Source organism: Pelobates fuscus, chromosome 1 (assembly GCF_036172605.1).
Source record: "Pelobates fuscus isolate aPelFus1 chromosome 1, aPelFus1.pri, whole genome shotgun sequence".
NCBI classification, from domain to species: domain Eukaryota; kingdom Metazoa; phylum Chordata; class Amphibia; order Anura; family Pelobatidae; genus Pelobates; species Pelobates fuscus.
The window spans coordinates 489,984,172-490,002,237 of NC_086317.1; the positions used below are offsets into that span (position 1 = coordinate 489,984,172).

General features: G+C 45.7%; 1 protein-coding gene across 1 annotated transcript in view; it reads left to right on the plus strand.

Annotated features, from left to right (window-relative positions):
• The window catches only part of LOC134600406 (polyunsaturated fatty acid lipoxygenase ALOX15B-like), a 49,919-nt gene that overhangs the window by 19,754 nt on the left and 12,099 nt on the right, over positions 1–18,066 (plus strand). Inside the window, exons 5-9 of the mRNA XM_063445015.1 lie at positions 2,574–2,677; positions 2,967–3,136; positions 4,448–4,591; positions 5,306–5,509; positions 12,989–13,075. Of these exons, the coding sequence (XP_063301085.1) occupies positions 2,574–2,677; positions 2,967–3,136; positions 4,448–4,591; positions 5,306–5,509; positions 12,989–13,075 (709 nt within the window). The remainder of the gene's footprint in view (positions 1–2,573; positions 2,678–2,966; positions 3,137–4,447; positions 4,592–5,305; positions 5,510–12,988; positions 13,076–18,066) is intronic.

The window sequence follows — 18,066 nt, forward strand, 5'->3', positions numbered from 1 at the left end:
CACCTTATCCTTATTTACTGAATATTCCCCTGTATAACAATGTTTGGCATTTAGTGAATATTCCCTATTCTGCTCTGTCAGTGTGTATCAGGGATCCTTAGGATAGGTGTCAATCCATATCTGCCAAGTGACCCTATGTAGGGGGAATAGTCCCTATTCTGCTCTGTGTCAGTGTGTATCAGGGTCTCTGAGGACAGGTGTCAATCCATATGTCAAGGTGTCAATATGTCATATGTCAGGTGTCAATCCATATCCATTGTGATTTAGGAATGTTAGGTGATTTCTGCCCTTTATGGATTAAAACCAGACTCTACATCAACTGTGCAATTTTCCATGGGAGTTTTGCCATGGATCCCCCTCCGGCATGCCACAGTCCAGGTGTTAGTTCCATTGAAACAACTTTTCCATCACTTTTGTGGCCAGAAAGAGTCCCTGTGGGTTTTAAAATTTGCCTGCCCATTGAAGTCAATGGCGGTTCAACCGGTTCACGAACGTTTGCGGAATTTGCCGTTCGCGACCCGAAAATTCCGTGTTCGCGACATCACTACTTGTTAGCATCTTTAATTGTTGGTGGCACAGTGAACCGGCTGCACAATACTGCTCAGACAGCACTGGTGAACAAAATGTAATGAGGGCCCTGAAAAAAGAACTATATTCTCGAATGTGAGAGATTGGATGAGGAGTAATTGGAGTAGCTGCGATTTTGGGGGGTGCAGAGTTCCACATGTGATGCAAGACAAATTATTTATCAATTCTTTATACTGGGGATTAAAGTGCAGCAGATCTGGATGAGTCAGGGTACAGGAGGTATAGAGTGTAGGATATAGGACATGGTTAATGTCCCTGAATAATCCAGTTAACCGTTTGATTTAGTAAGGTGTCAACTTGGCTAAAACTCTAGAGATTCCTTTGTACATTAACAATTGTATGCACAACATTATTTAAAAGGCTGATTAAGATCAAATAGCCTTGATTTTTCTCAGCAATTCAAATGTCACTGGTTTTATGTATATATGGAAACCCCTCTTGACTTGGACAAGTATGGGGAATGGTATTTAATGCCGTTGTTGGGTATTCTCTCGTATTAAATATCTCTTATGTACAGAGCACATCTGCTCTGGCTTTCCAAAATTCTTAGGAGTATGTGGCATTCGTAGGGATTGTTAAGACCTCTAACAATATAGGAATATATACGGTTTGTAGAAACACTTTACCAGTACTCTCAGATTGTATCCACTGGTAAGAGGGATTCCAAGCATGTTGAACGCCAAGCATGTTGTCGTCATAAGTCAGTGTTTGGAATAAATCCTAATGAGCTTTATTCATGATGCTCAGAATATATTGTATTGGGTGAAATCCGCTTCGCTCACTACTTATAAACCTTTTCTGAATGTGTGTTGCGGTATCAACTCTTGTATTGTTACCCTGTGATGAATATTTGTAGCGGAGCTCCAATACTAGCTGAAAGAGTATAATACTCCAAGACCCTTTCTCCCCCCCCCCCCCCCCCACCCCAGTTACTAGATGACGCATAGTCCTGGTAGTCAACTGATTTTATTTTGGCCACACACAGCTTTTGTCCCATACAAAAATACAGATCCTCTGTGCCGGAGATATAATTGTGTGAGAAAAAGCTATAACTTAATTGGCTCTAAGGTACAGAAAAATCTACATTTTTAAACACCCAAAAAATACATTTTTAATAACTTCAGAACCCCAAAAAAGTAATTTCACCAAATAGCTTGGGTCTGAGCACACACTTTGCTGACATCTCACTCAGATCCCTTTTTGTTTGTGTACGCCATTCAAATTAAGTTTTGACCGGTCGGTCATAAGGTGATGCCCCAAAACGGTTCCAGGGAAAGTAACGACCAATCATCTTTTGGGGGTTCTTGCACAAACACCAATGAATCCATCCTCTGGCTACTGGGGAGCAAAGGCTCTTCCTGTTTGGTAGTTCATGCCACCCGAACGCCATTCTCATAACTGTTCGGGAAGTTGGATGGGCAGCGGTACCAGGTTTGCGGGGTCGCGTATCCGAAAACCGTTCCACACTGTCGACGACCTGTACTGCGGCCCACGTTCGGGAAACAGAATGGCCTGACAATTATTTGTGTTCGGTTATACGAACGGCGGCCACACAGGGGGAAACTCTTTCCTTAATGAGTAATTTGTGATTAACAGCCAGGGGTGGTTTGTTGTTAAAAGGTGCGAACAAGGGAACCACACAGGGCATTTGGTAAACTAACTGCATGGAGATTGGGGGGGCCAGCCGAACACTGACAGCCGAACAAAGTGAATAAAAGTGATTGGTCTTCTATTTTGGTGTTTTGACCAGTACAGAAACGTTTTTTTTTTTGTTTTTTGTTTTTTTTTTTGTGTGTATAGGAGCTCGATATGAGGGCTTGGTTTCAAAGTTTTATACCTTGGTAGACTTGAAGAGTTTTGCCATCCTCTCCATGAGGTGGCTAGATGGGTCAGCAGGTTTGGTTCAAGGTATTGCCTTGACCCACAAATTACTCAGATTTCATTAGAGCTACAAACCTCTTGTGAGTGCCTCTTTCTCTTGGCAGTGCCATTGAAATAAAGCTGAAGGAATACAGTGACAACACCGAAACCTGGAAGAATCTATGTGACCTGCAGAGAGTTTTCTTTCCTGTCAAAACACAAAACTCAGGTCAGACTACTTCCCCAAAACATACATGTTGGTTACTATCTGCACTGATTACTGCCAGATGAACGGACGCTTGAAATGTTGTGGTCCTGCACCTTTTACAAGAATACTTCTTAGAACACTAGATCCGCAATAATCTAGCTATAATTTTCTCATAAGTGGCAATCCAGTAATTCAGAGCTTCATAATTCAGATGTAAATTCTGCCATGTCCAGAACAAACCCAGTAAGTCACTAGTTATGACTGTGAGAAGGCCAATAAACCTTCTGACAGATTTTCTGCTATTTTATAGAGTACATTAACCAGGAATGGAAGTCTGACAAAGTCTTTGGTTACCAGTTTTTGAATGGAGTAAATCCTTTACAAATTCAGAAATGCTTCAAAATTCCTGATAACTTTCCAGTAACTGACGAAATGGTGGCTGCTTCTCTTGGGACTTCCACCCTACAGGTTGAACTAGAGGTAAGAATGTCTCCTGTTAAATGACATCTTAGAAACCATTGTTGGTAGATGAACTCTGTTCTATTGATGATGCAACCTTTACATTATCTATGTCAATTTCGTCCAACATTTGTGAAGGATTATGGTTGTTGGGGGCATGGGTGTCCAAAGGAATTTTCCAGGGGGTATAATTATGACAACCATGCTTGGCCCCTTTTTGACAGTCATGAATTTTGACATATTCATTATCACATAAGGCCCGGCTGAATAGCGTTTTCACACCTATGGTATTCCTGACACTATAGTGTTCCTTTAATTTTGATTAAAGGAACATTCTGGTCACATAACTTGATCTAAATGAAAATGCTAGGATACAAGGAGGCCACCAGATTGACGTCAGGCATGAGTGCCACTGATTGGCTAGAGTCAGCTGACGCTCTGAAGCCAATCGCCAATTCCCGGCTCATAAGAATGTTTTACTTTTTATGAATGGGGAGCTAATGAATGGCTTAGAGTGCCATCTGACTGCTCTGGCCAATCAGCGACACCCCTACCCAACAGCACTCTGTGCTTCCTGACTTTTTTTTTTTTTTTTTGTGGACGCCCATGGTTGGGGGCAGATACTATGGTGGTGAGTTTAATGTATTTCTAATTGGACAGAATGTCATTATCAATGCAGTTGACCTATTGTCCTTGTTTATGTGAAACCAATCCCAAACTGACTAAAATATATATTTATATTTATTTTAATTTTTTTTATTCCGCTTCTAGGTCAGTGGTTCTCAAACCAGTCCACAAGGCTCACCAACTGCCAGGACTTGGGAATTTCCTGGTTCTAACCACCTAGTGTGCCTTGGGAACGGAGTTTAGAACTAGTACACCACTGTAATTTTACAAAGCACTTTGAGTGCACCTTCAGAACTCTAGAAAACCTATCTTGAGTAACTCTTTCCATGCCCCCTCTACGTCACAGGTTAAACTTAATGGTGCATACATGTTGGCTGCCTAAACTACGAATGTTGACTCTGTCTCTCCATACAGCTTGCCATTTGACATATCTGGCTTCATAGTGCATCTGTGCCACTTTATATTGTTGGATGTTATCTAGAATATGTCCAGTGATTCTTATTTGAGTCCTAGCTGACCAAAGTACCATACAAATACGAACATGGCAATATAAGTCTGCATGATGGCTGTAGTGGTTATAATGCTTGGAATAACTCTTCAATTACACCTACTGCAAAATATCAAGTTGCCTAATCAAAGGGTGGCTAGGACTTCTTTGGCTCCTGAAACCCTAAACTGTATGATGCCAATCTATGTATCTTATAGAAAGGAAACCTCTACCTGGCTGATTACAAGATCCTCCAGGGAATCCAGGCTAATACCATCAATGGCCAAAAGCAATACCTCGCCGCTCCTCTGTGTCTTCTGTGGAAAAACATCAACAATTACATTATACCCATAGCTATCCAGGTAATGCATTGATCCAGCCATGACACCTGTCTTTGTTTAGAATATTATAAACTAAGGCTCTTCCCACAGCTGCTTTCAAGATCAAGAAATGTGTAAACCTGGAGATCTCTGAAAAGAGGGGTTGAATATTTTTACAAATTGTGGTAAAACACATCAAGTACCCACTTGGTGCAACAGTCAAAGCATTGATCCTGAACAATATGTTTGGAAATATAATAATTAATGGAAGGTACTTCAATTTTGGCATACCAGGGAAAACTTTAGTATATTTCCCCAAAATTGTCTGTTAAATGGATAGTGTTTTCAGTGCAATGTAAGACTTGGTCAGAGGTCTGAATTGTTTTTTTGCAAGGCATTAATTATAACACCACTTTAAAATTGCTGCCATTGAGATGTTCTGGATGCCAGTTTTACGTTCAGCTTGTTTTGACGTACCAGCACACACAAAACCCAGCTATATTTATAGTTAGATTTGTGTACCCTTTTGAATGAATAGCCTATATGAAATGAATTCTAGAATGTGGGACAGTGTGTATTATTCGTACTGTCTCCTATGTGTTGCAAGGGACTTCAATTTTCAGAACAATGAGCTCCTATAGTAACTAGTATGTTGTCAATAAACGTTTACTGGATTTTTGTAAAGCTTCCTCTTGTATATTCTATTTAAGTTTGCTATTTATTTGATCTATAACTTTTTTTTTTTTTTTATTCCAGTTGGGTCAAACCCCAGGCAATCACGTCCCTATATTCCTGCCCAGTGACTCTGAGTGGGACTGGACCCTCGCCAAGATGTGGGTACGCAATGCTGACTTCCAGGTCCACGAAGCTGTATCTCACCTGCTTTACTCCCATCTCTTCGCCGAGGTCTTCAATATTGCGACCATCAGACAACTTCCAATGGGCCATCCGTTGTACAAGGTAGGAATTTTGGTATCTTTTTCTCGTTTCAAATTGCATACAATGCCTTTAAAGTACATGGAATGTGATGGCAGATAAGAACCATTTGGCCCATCTAGTCTGCCCAATTTTCGAAATACTTTAATTCGTCCCTGGCCTTCTCTTAAGTCATGGGATATGCTTAACCTATATGAGGAAGGCTGAACTTGATGGAAGCAAGTCTCTTTTCAGCTATATAACCTACACAATACATAGAGCTGGGTTCATAGCAAATATACCTATACAACACACAGAGCTGGGCACAATAGAGATACACAGAGCGGAGTACACTAATATGCCTATATGTTTCATTACATCTATATGAGAAGTTACATTTTCCCTTCAGATTAGATTTTCCCTTCAGATTAGAGGCAGTGCTTATACCAATGGGATTTCATCTAGAGGGATAAAAAACAGGCAGGCAATCTCCAAAACTTTTCAAGGACCTCCCCCAATTAACCTTTGGCCTTATACATTGCTTCCTATCCAAGACATCCCCAGTTCTTTGCCTGCCTCCGGTAGAGTAGGGTGTCAGGTTTCTCCCTAGAAGTAGGGTGAGAGGGCTGAGGCTCTGGAGGCTCTACTTCTTTTAAATACATTTTTCAGAGATCAGCCAGGGTTAACACTCCAGACGGCTGTAACTCCCCGGGTTGTATTAATTCCGTCTATACCGAGCCAGGTGCCGGGCAGACGATGGTGCGCTTTTGGGCACTAGCTGGGAAGTCCTGGCGGTGGAACACTCATACAGGTTGTTTATTTCCACCGTGGAATCACGGAATGCAGGACATTTTAAAATTCAGGCGCCAATATCTTTGTTTTTTCTCTCCGGGGTCAAGATATTGGTTTCCAGGACTTAGAGAGGCTGTTTACCCAGCAGCAATGAACTGTTTGCCAGGTGCACTCAGAATTTGTTGCAAGAGTGTTCTCACCAACCTCCTACACACTCTGAGGACATTTAAGGTAAGACTGTTTGCTTTATCTTAAATGACTCTAGCCTGAATAAGTTAATTATCTGTGCTGTAAGGTAGATAATGTTTCTAAGTAGGAGAGTTTTTAACTTCTCTTTTTTTTTTTTTTAACCCCTTAAACTTCTGGAATAAAAGGGGAATCATGATATGTCATACATGTCAGGTGTCCTTAAGGGGTTAAGGATTATTACTAAAGTCTTCAATCCTATAGCGCTTTGCACGGGTAAGCACTAAGTAGATTGGGTCCAAAATGGATTATTCTTTGAGTAAAACCTATAAAGGATATTAGCATATATTTTTACATAATTCTTTTGGGAAACTTTAAGTTTCTTTTCTGGCTCAAATCAGCTTCTGCTCGGTGATTGGTTTATTATGGCTTTCAATAATCACTAATTACTGCAACAATTAAAGTGAAGTGGTATATATTCACAAGAGCATGACACGTATGACTATTGGAGGATTATCCTCGCTAGGTTATGCTTAGTAGGCTTATATTTAAAATCTGGTTACGTTATTTTCTGTTGTAGCAGAGGGATTCTTTAAATTGCTTTATAGGCATTTAAAGAATCCGAGCTACAGTATTTATTTGCTTAACCCCTTGAGGACCAAATTTCTGGTATAAAAGGGAATCATGATATGTCAGACATGTCATATGTCCTTAAGGGGTTAAACTTGCAGTAGGTTTTTAGCAATTGCTGTAGACAAAGCTCTGTGCAATTGGCATTCTCTCCACCTCAACTAGTTTCACCTGATATCCGTTTCTACAAGGCAGTCTGTTTTTCAGCTGAGGCAGTACTTTTCCTGTGCTTCACTCCAGGATTGCACATTTTATGTTTTTTTTTTTCAATTCCAAGTTTGATAGGTTTCAGCAATATGACTGTTGGAATGGGAAATTCAAGACTTTGCTTCCTAATTTTGGTTACTGCAGGGTTTGCAGCAAACAGGTTTTTGGAATGCAGTTGCAGCTATTCTATCTGCTCTAGCCTCTGCTCCCCAAATACGGCTAAGGAATGCCTCTATCAGGTAAGGCTGCTGGTTGGAATTGCAATTTTAAGAATTGCTTCTGATATTGATTCCAGCGGAGTCTGCATCAAACAGGTTTTGAAATTCAATTGCAGATATTCTGTCTGCTCTGGCCTCTGCTTCCCAAATGCGGCTAATGAAAGCCTATAGCAGGTAAGGCTGTTGTTTGGTATTCCAATTTTGAAGTACTTCTTCTGCTATTGATTCCTGCAGAGCCTGCATCAAACCGGTTGTAGTACAGTTTGCAGATATTCTTTCTGTTCTAGCCTCTGCTTCCCAATTACGGCTAAGGAAAGCCTGGATAGAAGCATAGAATGTGACGGCAGATAAGAACCATTCGGCCCATCTAGTCTGCCCAATTTTCTAAATACTTTCATTAGTCCTTGGCCTTATCTTATAGTTAGGATAGCCTTATGCCTATCCCACGCATGCTTAAACTCCTTTACTGTGTTAAATCAGGGGTATTGTCTTATTCTGACTGTATATCTATGTAATCAGTCTCGCTTCCGCCATTAAAGATGGTAACCTGTATGAACTAGTCTTCATGAGAAATTATTTCTTCCTCATGTTACTGGGCTTGAAGAAAATTCTAGTACAGCTGCAAACCTATGGATCATGGTGTAGTCTACGACCATACCAGTCTGTAAATGCCTGATTGGGTCAGATCTCAGAAGCCGTCCAGTCTTGGGCCTGGTTAGTACTTGTATGGGAGACCAACTAGGAACCTCAGCTGCCGTGAATAAATTCCACCAGTTTCAATTTGTTCCCTGCAAATAGATTCGATATGACTGAGATGGTTTTCTGCCTAGGTTTGTCTGCATTTTTCAGTTTTTAAGTAAATGTTTTTTAAGAAAATGCTTATGGCAATTGCCGCTTGAGATGCTCTCACTATGCAAAATATTACCATCCATAAATTTGTTGAATCTCTACAATTCTGCTTCCTCAGGGGCATCTAATGAATTTTCGTACACCAGCCCCTAAAGGTTACGGTGTTTCGACAGCATACAGATCAGGGCCGGTGCCAGGATTTTTGGGTACATAGGCGAAGATGCATTTTTCCGCCCCCCCCTCTAAAATTAACATCTTCACCTATGTGCCTCCTAACCAGCCCCTCCCTCTTCCCCGTCCCTTAGTGTTCCTCTCCCCTCCCCCCTCCTTTCCCTGTCCCTTGGTTTTTCTCTCCCCTCCCCTCTCTGTCCCTTGGTGCACCCCCCACCCTCTTAGCGGTCACACTCCCCTTCCTGGTATGCCTCCTACCTGTCTTGTAGCGTTGCGGAGCAGACCCTCTACAGGAGCTTCAGTTTTCTGTAGCTGGCTGGACTGACAGGAAGTGCTCTCTCAGTGACCAGGTACAGGAAACAGAAGCTCCTGTACTGCGCTCCGCTCCGCCACGCTACACTCACTACCAGCCACACACACTCAATGACAAACACACAGACGTCACTGACAGACACAGACTCACTGATCTGACACACACTCATTCATTGACAGGCACACACTCAATCACAAACATAATCTCACTGATTTGACAGACACTCACAAACACACACTCATACACTGACAGACACACACATTCATACAATCATTCACAGACACACACATACACACATACACAGACACACACACAGAAACACACAGACACACTCACAGACAAACACATACACACACACATATACACACTCACACACACTCACAGACACACACACACTCACAGACACACACACACTCACAGACACACACACACTCACAGACACACACACACTCAGACACACACACACTCACACACACACACTCTCAGACACACACACACTCTCAGACACACACACACTCTCAGACACACACACACTCTCAGACACACACACACTCTCAGACACACACACACTCTCAGACACACACACACTCTCAGACACACACACACTCTCAGACACACACACACTCTCAGACACACACACACTCTCTGGCGCGCACTCTCTGGCGCGCACTCTCTGGCGCGCACTCTCTGGCGCGCACTCTCTGGCGCGCACTCTCTGGCGCGCACTCTCTGGCGCGCACTCTCTGGCGCGCACTCTCTGGCGCGCACTCTCTGGCGCGCACTCTCTGGCGCGCACTCTCTGGCGCGCACTCTCTGGCGCGCACTCTCTGGCGCGCACTCTCTGGCGCGCACTCTCTGGCGCGCACTCTCTGGCGCGCACTCTCTGGCGCGCACTCTCTGGCGCGCACTCTCTGGCGCGCACTCTCTGGCGCGCACTCTCTGGCGCGCACTCTCTGGCGCGCACTCTCTGGCGCGCACTCTCTGGCGCGCACTCTCTGGCGCGCACTCTCTGGCGCGCACTCTCTGGCGCGCACTCTCTGGCGCGCACTCTCTGGCGCGCACTCTCTGGCGCGCACTCTCTGGCGCGCACTCTCTGGCGCGCACTCTCTGGCGCGCACTCTCTGGCGCGCACTCTCTGGCGCGCACTCTCTGGCGCGCACTCTCTGGCGCGCACTCTCTGGCGCGCACTCTCTGGCGCGCACTCTCTGGCGCGCACTCTCTGGCGCGCACTCTCTGGCGCGCACTCTCTGGCGCGCACTCTCTGGCGCGCACTCTCTGGCGCGCACTCTCTGGCGCGCACTCTCTGGCGCGCACTCTCTGGCGCGCACTCTCTGGCGCGCACTCTCTGGCGCGCACTCTCTGGCGCGCACTCTCATAATAAATATCCACCCAGCCTCCCTACCTGGAGAGAGCTGGTGTGGATGTGTTCCTGGGGTCCAGTGGGGCTTCAGTGCAGCGGGCGGCAGCAGTTCTAAAATGAGAGGCGGCGAGGGAGCTCTAACCTGTCTGCTCTGCTGATGCCGGGAGCCGGAATATGACGTCATATTCCGGCTCCCACAGAATCAGCACACAGCGCGCGAGGTAGCAGAGCAGACAGGTTAGAGCTCCCTCGCCGCCTCTCATTAGAACTGCTGCCGCCCGCCGGGGGTCCAGAAGGTGACCTGGCAGGAGGGAGCGCTTCCCTCCTGCCGGTCACCGAAATCTTGCGCCCCCAGAGTCGGTGCGCCCTAAGGCGGCCGCCTGTGCCGCCTTATGGACGCGCCGGCCCTGATACAGATGGATGCTAATCAATCTTCTGATAAATAATTCCCTTTTCAGGAAGTGTGCGGTTCTGGTGTTTGTCAAGGAACAGTTCAGGTGTAAATATTTTGACAAGGGTCTTGACTCTCAGAGAATGGAAATTCCCTGAGGGAAAAATTGTGGTTCTCTCTCTGGCATTAACACCTGAAATCTCTCTGCTTCTTCAGTAGACAGATTCTTGGGAAATAATATTGGTTCCTGTCTTGTAAGAAACTGCTTGGTCTCTTCAGCTTCTTTAGGTATAGCTCTGTTTACAGGTCCTTCAGTGGCCAGTTATGGTTACTAATAAGATTTTGCAGTAAAATCCTATTCTTTGGTCATTCCTTTCTGAACCAGGCAGAAATAAAGGATGCCAGACTGTTCTTTCTTTGGTTCTAGTTCTCAAAACGATCGTCCACAATTTTACGTCTGATGTTTCAGGTCTCCGCTAGGTTCTCATAGGGAGATAGGTAAATTAGCTGAGATAATTTGTAAAATCTTATCCGACTACATAGGACTGAAGGCTAGCTGGATAGCTCTTTGCCTTTCAGATAAAGACCAGGTATTTTCTTATCCGGATCTGGTCAGATGGTTCCACATTCGGTAGCAATTATGTACATACTAGGTCATCTTGTTCCTGGATTTGCTTGGATTAGTTTTTCTTAGATCTGTTCACTTATGCATAGAACTTAATATTCCTCTGTTTAGCTGTAACATTAATTAGTCAACATTTATACAAAGAAGATTGGCTCAGACTCCTTAATCTTCACTCTAACGATAGTAAGAATTTGATATTCCAGTTACGTAACTGGGACTTCTAGATCAAACAGCATGAAGTGTTTCATTGGACAAGCTTGGACAGAGCCGTAAGCTTTGGTTTCCTTTTCTTTTTTTGTGTATTCCAGTCTAACCTATAGTTTCCTCCTGGTTCCCTATTCCCCAAGATCCTATAGGATGGGAAAGGTGAGAATGATAGTCTTCCTCCCTTGGTGGCAAGTAGCTGTTTCACCATTCATCAAGAATGTTCCACAGGTATCGTTGGGGACCGTAACTGTATATAGTCATCCTGGAATTCTCAAGGGTACCGCTTCTCAAAATTGTTGTTATTCAATCTGACTACCTGGTTTATGTATACCAGATACTGAAGGATAAGGTTTTGTCTCAGGAAATTATTGACAAGTTCTTTTACTATAAATGGATCTTGTTCCAAGATGTATTCCAAGTATGGAAGGTGTTGTTTTTTAGGATATTGGTCCTTAGAAAAACAGGCGTCTGCTTCAAAGTTTTAACCTCTTCTTTCTTCTTCGGATGGGCTTTGCGTATGGTTTAAAGCCAGAGCCCCTCAAGGTCGAATTTCGGTTATCAGTTGATATTTAGAGGTTGGTCTCCAGATCACAAGTTTCTGCTAGGCTCTTCGTGGTTTGTTCCTATCTTCAGGGAATTTTTTCCGCAAGGGATCTTTTGGGGTTTGTTACTCTGCTGATTTGAGTCTTCAGTCTAGGTCTTTGGGGGTAGTCGCCCAAATTATTTTGGAAAGGACTTCAAGTTTCTGTTTTCAGCAGGAGAAAGTGGAATTAAGTTGGATTCATTCATTTTTCTCAATCTTCCATCTAACACTATTTTTCTAACTTTTCCCAACAGAGTTCTAGGGTCTTGGAAGTTTAATTCCACTGCCTGGGCGTTTAGTTTTCGTCTACGTTGCCTTAAATGTCTGCATTCGTTAGAGTTTTCTCATCTAACGCCTTTGAGGCTCCTTCGATCAGTTAGGTTCAGATCGGTTGCCTGAGGGTTTCTGCTATACGTTCTCTCGTTCTCATAACAGCCACTAGGTGTTCTCTTCACTCACTTTGGTCTGTTCTTGGTAGATGCATCTTTGGTTGCAGATTTTTTGCAGTGAGACTTGAGTCCCGCCCTAAGGGATTGCTTTTGGAGATCCCATTGGTATAAACACTGCCTCTAATCTGAAGGGAAAAACCTAAATTTTGCTTACCGTAAATTTCTTTTTCCTGAAGATTAGAGGCAGTGCTTACTTCCCCCCATATTTGTTCATAGTCTGAGTGGTACGGTTGGTCGGCTTTTGTATTTTCTGGGGATGTCTTGGATAGGAAGATATTTATAAGGCCAAAGGTAATTGGGGGAGGTCCTTGAAAAGTTTTGGAGATTGCCTGCCTGTTTTATCCCTCTAGATGAAATCCCATTGGTATAAGCACTGCCTCTAATCTTCAGGAAAAATAAATTTACGGTAAGTAAAATTTATGTTTTCTAATAACCCATGTAAAGCCCCCCTCCCCCCATCTTAACCAGTCTAAATATATGTGATGAATCTTTCAAATAGGATGGAGCTTATTATTTATTGTTAACGGTGTGTATCTCTTTCAGCTCCTTATCCCTCACTTTCGCTACACTCTGGCAACCAACACAGTCGGTAGACAAACTATCTTCAATCCTGGAGGAAAATATGATCAGGTTTGATTCAGTGACCTATGTACAATCTTCATAGTTTGAGATTTGTGGCAGAACCGCTGCCTGTTCATGGATTCCCATTTTCTTTCATGTGTTTCCCCTATATTTTCGTGTGTTGTGCCCTCTTCACGTTCAGAGTGCTAACGCGAAGGGAATCAGTTTGTCTCCTGAAAGGCGACCACCCAAATATCCCATTTAGAAAGCTGGATTAGAACGTTCTCACCTCGCAACAGAAGTGTCAAACTGCAAGGGAAACCACTAATGAGTGCTTCCCTGGGTTGCTGCCATTCATTCAGACGAACACCAACCATTGGAGCGTTTGTAGTTTCTCGACTTGTTCGGCTCCCGAACGAGTACTTTCCCGATGCCCCATTAGAATGTTCACACCAATTAATCAGAACGTCCGCACTCACAACATAAGTTTGAAACCGCAAGGGAAGTAATTGAGTGCTCCCCTGGGTGGCTGCCATTTCGTATAGACGAACGCCGTCAAGGGGGAGCTTTCGTATTCCAAAAGACCCTTCCCTTGCAGGGTTTCAAACAGGGACCTCACGAGTGGAGACTGGTCGAGGAAGGTACTGCTGTGAGGGTCCCTGAGGTTGTTGTGGACACTTCTGGGGCACTGGCTAGGTTGGCGGGCTTTTTGGTGTCTCCAGGGACAGAGAGACCAGCTATTTTCCTGCAGGCTTTTTTGTGCCTGGGTGTCTCCCAGAGGCTCCTGGGAAGACCCCTGGCAGTTGGTGTGGGAAACACTGTGGATTTAGTGGTGGGCTTTGTGGACAAAGGAAATGGACTCCCTTCCCGCGGTAAGACCCCAGGGAGGATCCTGGGATGTGACCCTGTATGGTTAGGTGGTAGACCCCTTGCATTGGGTTATGTATAAAGACATGTGTGTCCAATATAACTGTGTTTTACCTCCAGAACTTGGTCTTGTCCAGTTACTGGGGGTGGGAAATTGGCCTCTTATACTAGGGGGCTCTTGCACGACTGAAGAATGGGAATTAGCAGAGGTAACCGGTCGGGTTACCTGGGGTCCGCTAAAATATTAACAGCAGACACTTTTCTGTGTGTGTATATACAGTGAATACGGCTATTTAGGTGGCTGCCCAAGGCCTCGCGCTGTCTGGGGCCTCGCGGCCACCTAAACTGCATGAGGGCCAACTGTCGGGTCCTCGGTCAGTGACTGAGGATCCGACACCAGGAGGGGGCCCGGTGGCTTGCTCAGTATGCTGCCGGGTGTGAGGCCCCTCCTGTCTGCCCGGCCAGCCATCAAACACCGGTCTGCAGCTCCGAAGTTAGCAGAGCTGCAGACCCTGTGTCTCACGAAAACTGGCCAATCAGAGTGTTACCATGGCGACGCTCTGATGGGTCTCGCGGGATTCATGCTCTGCGGAGCTGCAGACCGGATGTATTGGCCACCGGACCACCAAGGAATAAATCAAGGTATGTAGTCCCCTCACCATCAACCCCCCCTCAGGCGTCCACATTCACCACTCCTAATCCTGTTAATCTCACCCCCTCCAAACTCGCCTACCCTCACTCTGCCACACTCACCCTGACACATAACCCCCCCTTAATACGATCACTCGTCCCTCCTACCATGCCACAATTGCCCTGACACGCTTGCCTCCACTCTCCCTGTCACACTCCCTCATCAAACCATGTCATATTCTCTCTTTCAACCCCCCCCCCCCCCCCCCGTCCATTGTGAGGAGGGGGGTTGTGAGAAACCATGTCCCTCTTCCTGCCACTGGTACCACTTTACTCACCTTGTCAGTCACCAGCTGAAGAACACCCCCCAGAAGAACATGCGCGCACCCCCCCCCACACACACACCCCCTTTGTCATAAATACAATGCACAAAGGCTACAGGCAGACCCCCATACACATAGGGTCCCAGACAAAAACGCAAACTTGCTCCGAGACATACATTCTTACACATACAAGGATACTGTCATACATCCTCTCAGGTGCCTACACAGGTAAACTGTGCATCAGTGTGTATGTGACAGTGTGCCTGCACTGGGGTGGTTGTGGTGTCTGGCGGAGCGCTTGGAGCCCTCGGGAAGCGCTAGGAACATCCAGTAATGGAGGTACTCAGTTGGGGTTTCCAGGCGGTCCATTACAATTGGTGGCAGCGATGGGATGGTGTCCTAGTGCGAGGAGAAGCAGCTCAGACACCGGTAACACTATGGATTTACAATGGAGGGATAGAGCTAGCTATCATGCAGCATCCCTATCTACAGCAATACGGAAGAGGAGTTTTACTGGAGGTTGCAGGAGCTCCTGACGCTGCAGGATGGGCCCATATTGGAGGAGGCCATGATGTACTACCGAGAGGCCGCTAGAAAGCAACTTTAGGATGAGGCCCTGGAGACTGTGCAGCGTCAGCAAGGCGAGAGGCTCCCCACTGAAGAGCAGCGGATACAGAAGCAAGTGGCTCTACGAATGTCTCTTTCCTAGGAGAGCAGCCCCTGGACAAGTGGGTAACAGAGCTTGTCCTTCCTCCCCAGCTGCAGTGTCCCCTACAGGGAGTGGAGGCAATCGGTCTCCCTCCCCAGTGGTAGGGTGAGTCTCAGGGAGAGGAGACAGACGGTCAGGGCTTACCTTAGTTGGGAGTCTGTAACACAGATATGTGTTCACCCAGGCCAAGGTGGTCAGGTAAGAACTCACCTGGCCTGTCAGTCTGTGCACTGGGGCGGTGCTGGGTAATGCTCAAAGTCACAGTACAGGTACGGATAAAGCAGGAGAATCGTCGTGGGTAAGCCAGAGGTCAGAGGGTGCCAGAAGTCAGGATATACGGAGTAACAAGCTTAGGTCAGGAATCAAAAGGGGCATGCTGGAACACAAACTGCAATACGGAACCAGAGTCAATGAACTGACACTGCCCTCTGGGAGAGGCAGTGTCTTATACCTGGCTAATGAGGCCATCAGCTTCAGGTGTGCTTGAAAATGTTGGAGCAGACACAGAATAACGTCCAGCCCCCAGTGCTGGATACAAGGCAAAATAGACTTCTGGCTATTTCTTGAGCTGTATGGTGACTCAGAGGCAAAATGGCAGCCCCAGGACTGCAAAGTACCCTGGTTTAAATCCCCTGCTGAGCACTCCTGGGGCGACCTAATCTGGCAGTCTGGATGTCGCGGCAAGAACTGTGACACCCAGCGGCAGAATATTGTATTGGGAGCAGAGACAACCGGTCTCTCTCCCCAGCAGCAGGACAATGTTATCAGAGTAGAGACAGTCTCTGTACCTGGCCTACAGGGATGCTGGACGGCCGGTCCAGATTCCCAGCTACCCTGGCAGGAGCACCAGGAGGAGGTAAGCGAGGTCTACCCTGCCCAACCAAGTGTCACACTGGCCACCCCAGCAGAAGCACTGGCATCAGGGCAGAGCGCCGCTGGCCTCTGCCCCCAAGTCTCCACTGCGTTTTGCCTAGCTGCGCTAGAGGGATCAGGGATGCTGGCCCCCCACTCAGCGACCTGGGACACAGAGGCCAGGGCCAGCCACCAGGAATCACAAGGTACAGTGGTCATTTGTTGTGGGTGGGCTATGCTGGTGCTTGTCTGTTGTGGATGGGTTGCCCGACTAACGCAGGCCCTGACCGATACCTGGTTAGTCTACCCCCCAAAGGGGAGATATGTGACAAACTGCCATTTGCCACTTGCTTTCTATGTGCCAAACTGCTCTGTTCCCCTCGCTTATGGAGAAGCCTGCTTGCCAGCCTCCTGCCTCATGACTATGGCCCTGGGGTGTATGGCCCTTTAAAACCATTAGGTGGGCTTTTGGATTTTTATTGGACTAGTGCTGGCCCTTTAAGCACATTATTGGGACTTGGGCCGCCATTCGTACAGTCGAACACGTGGCGGCAGCCATCTTTATTTAGTCGAACACGGTCAAATTCATGGAACTGAAATTTGCTACAAAACGGCACGAACACCGCTGACCCTTACGTTCTCTGGAACTTCAACAATTCGACTGAAAATTGAAGAGCGTTCAATTCGAACGCACTGTTATACTAAGCTATTTGCACAAACGGTACCCCGTTCGTGCATTCGAATGGGACTTAGTTATTTTTCAGCATAAAAAAGAACGACCGCACAGCCCAAATCTATGGAACTGTTTTGGGCATGAAAATGTGTGTGCAGTCGGTCAAAAAGGGACTTCCACCTAACTTTTTAACCACTAAACCGATTCAAGTGAATTTTGGATAGGTTTGTCCCCAAGTTATGCTGGTTGTAAAATCTAAGTTGTATTTATATTGTATGTAAAATCGTGAAGTTATAAAAATTGTATAAAAGTAATATATATATTTTATTTTTTGTTTAGCTTGAAGATAATCGAGTAACTCAATTATCTCCCAAGCAGAGGTCAGGATTCTTACTGTAATAAGTGGGTGTGATCATCTAGGTGCCTGTACATGATTGGTTGCAAAGTTTACCGTTTCAGTACCCCACAAGGTCCACGTGGGTGGTAACCTTGCTGGGAAACTTGTATATAAGCAGCAATAAATGCTCAGTGGAGTGAGTTCTTCTTCACCCTCAATTTAGAGTATTGTCTGTTATTGGGAGTAACCGGCTATATCACTACAAGGCTCTGCATGCTCCCTTGAATAATCACTTCTAAGCTCTTTTAAAGGGACACTATAGTCACCTGAACAACTTCAGCTTAATGAGGTTGTTCAGGTGAGAACCATAGCTCTCTGCAGCCTTTCTCATGTAAACACTGTATTATCTGAGGAACACCTCCAGTTGCAGTCACTCAGTGAACCAGAGGGACTTTGGAGTTGATGGAGACATAATATGCCTCCATCCACTCAGATCTGCTGTGCATGAGCATCCCCTGATTCATTATCTCCTCCCTCATGCAGACACTGAACTTTCCTCAGAGATTCATTGATTCAATTCATCTCTATGAGGAGATGCTGATTGGCCAGGGCTGTGTTTGTATCATGCTGGCTCTGCCCCTGCCTCATTGTCAGTCTCAGCCAATCCTG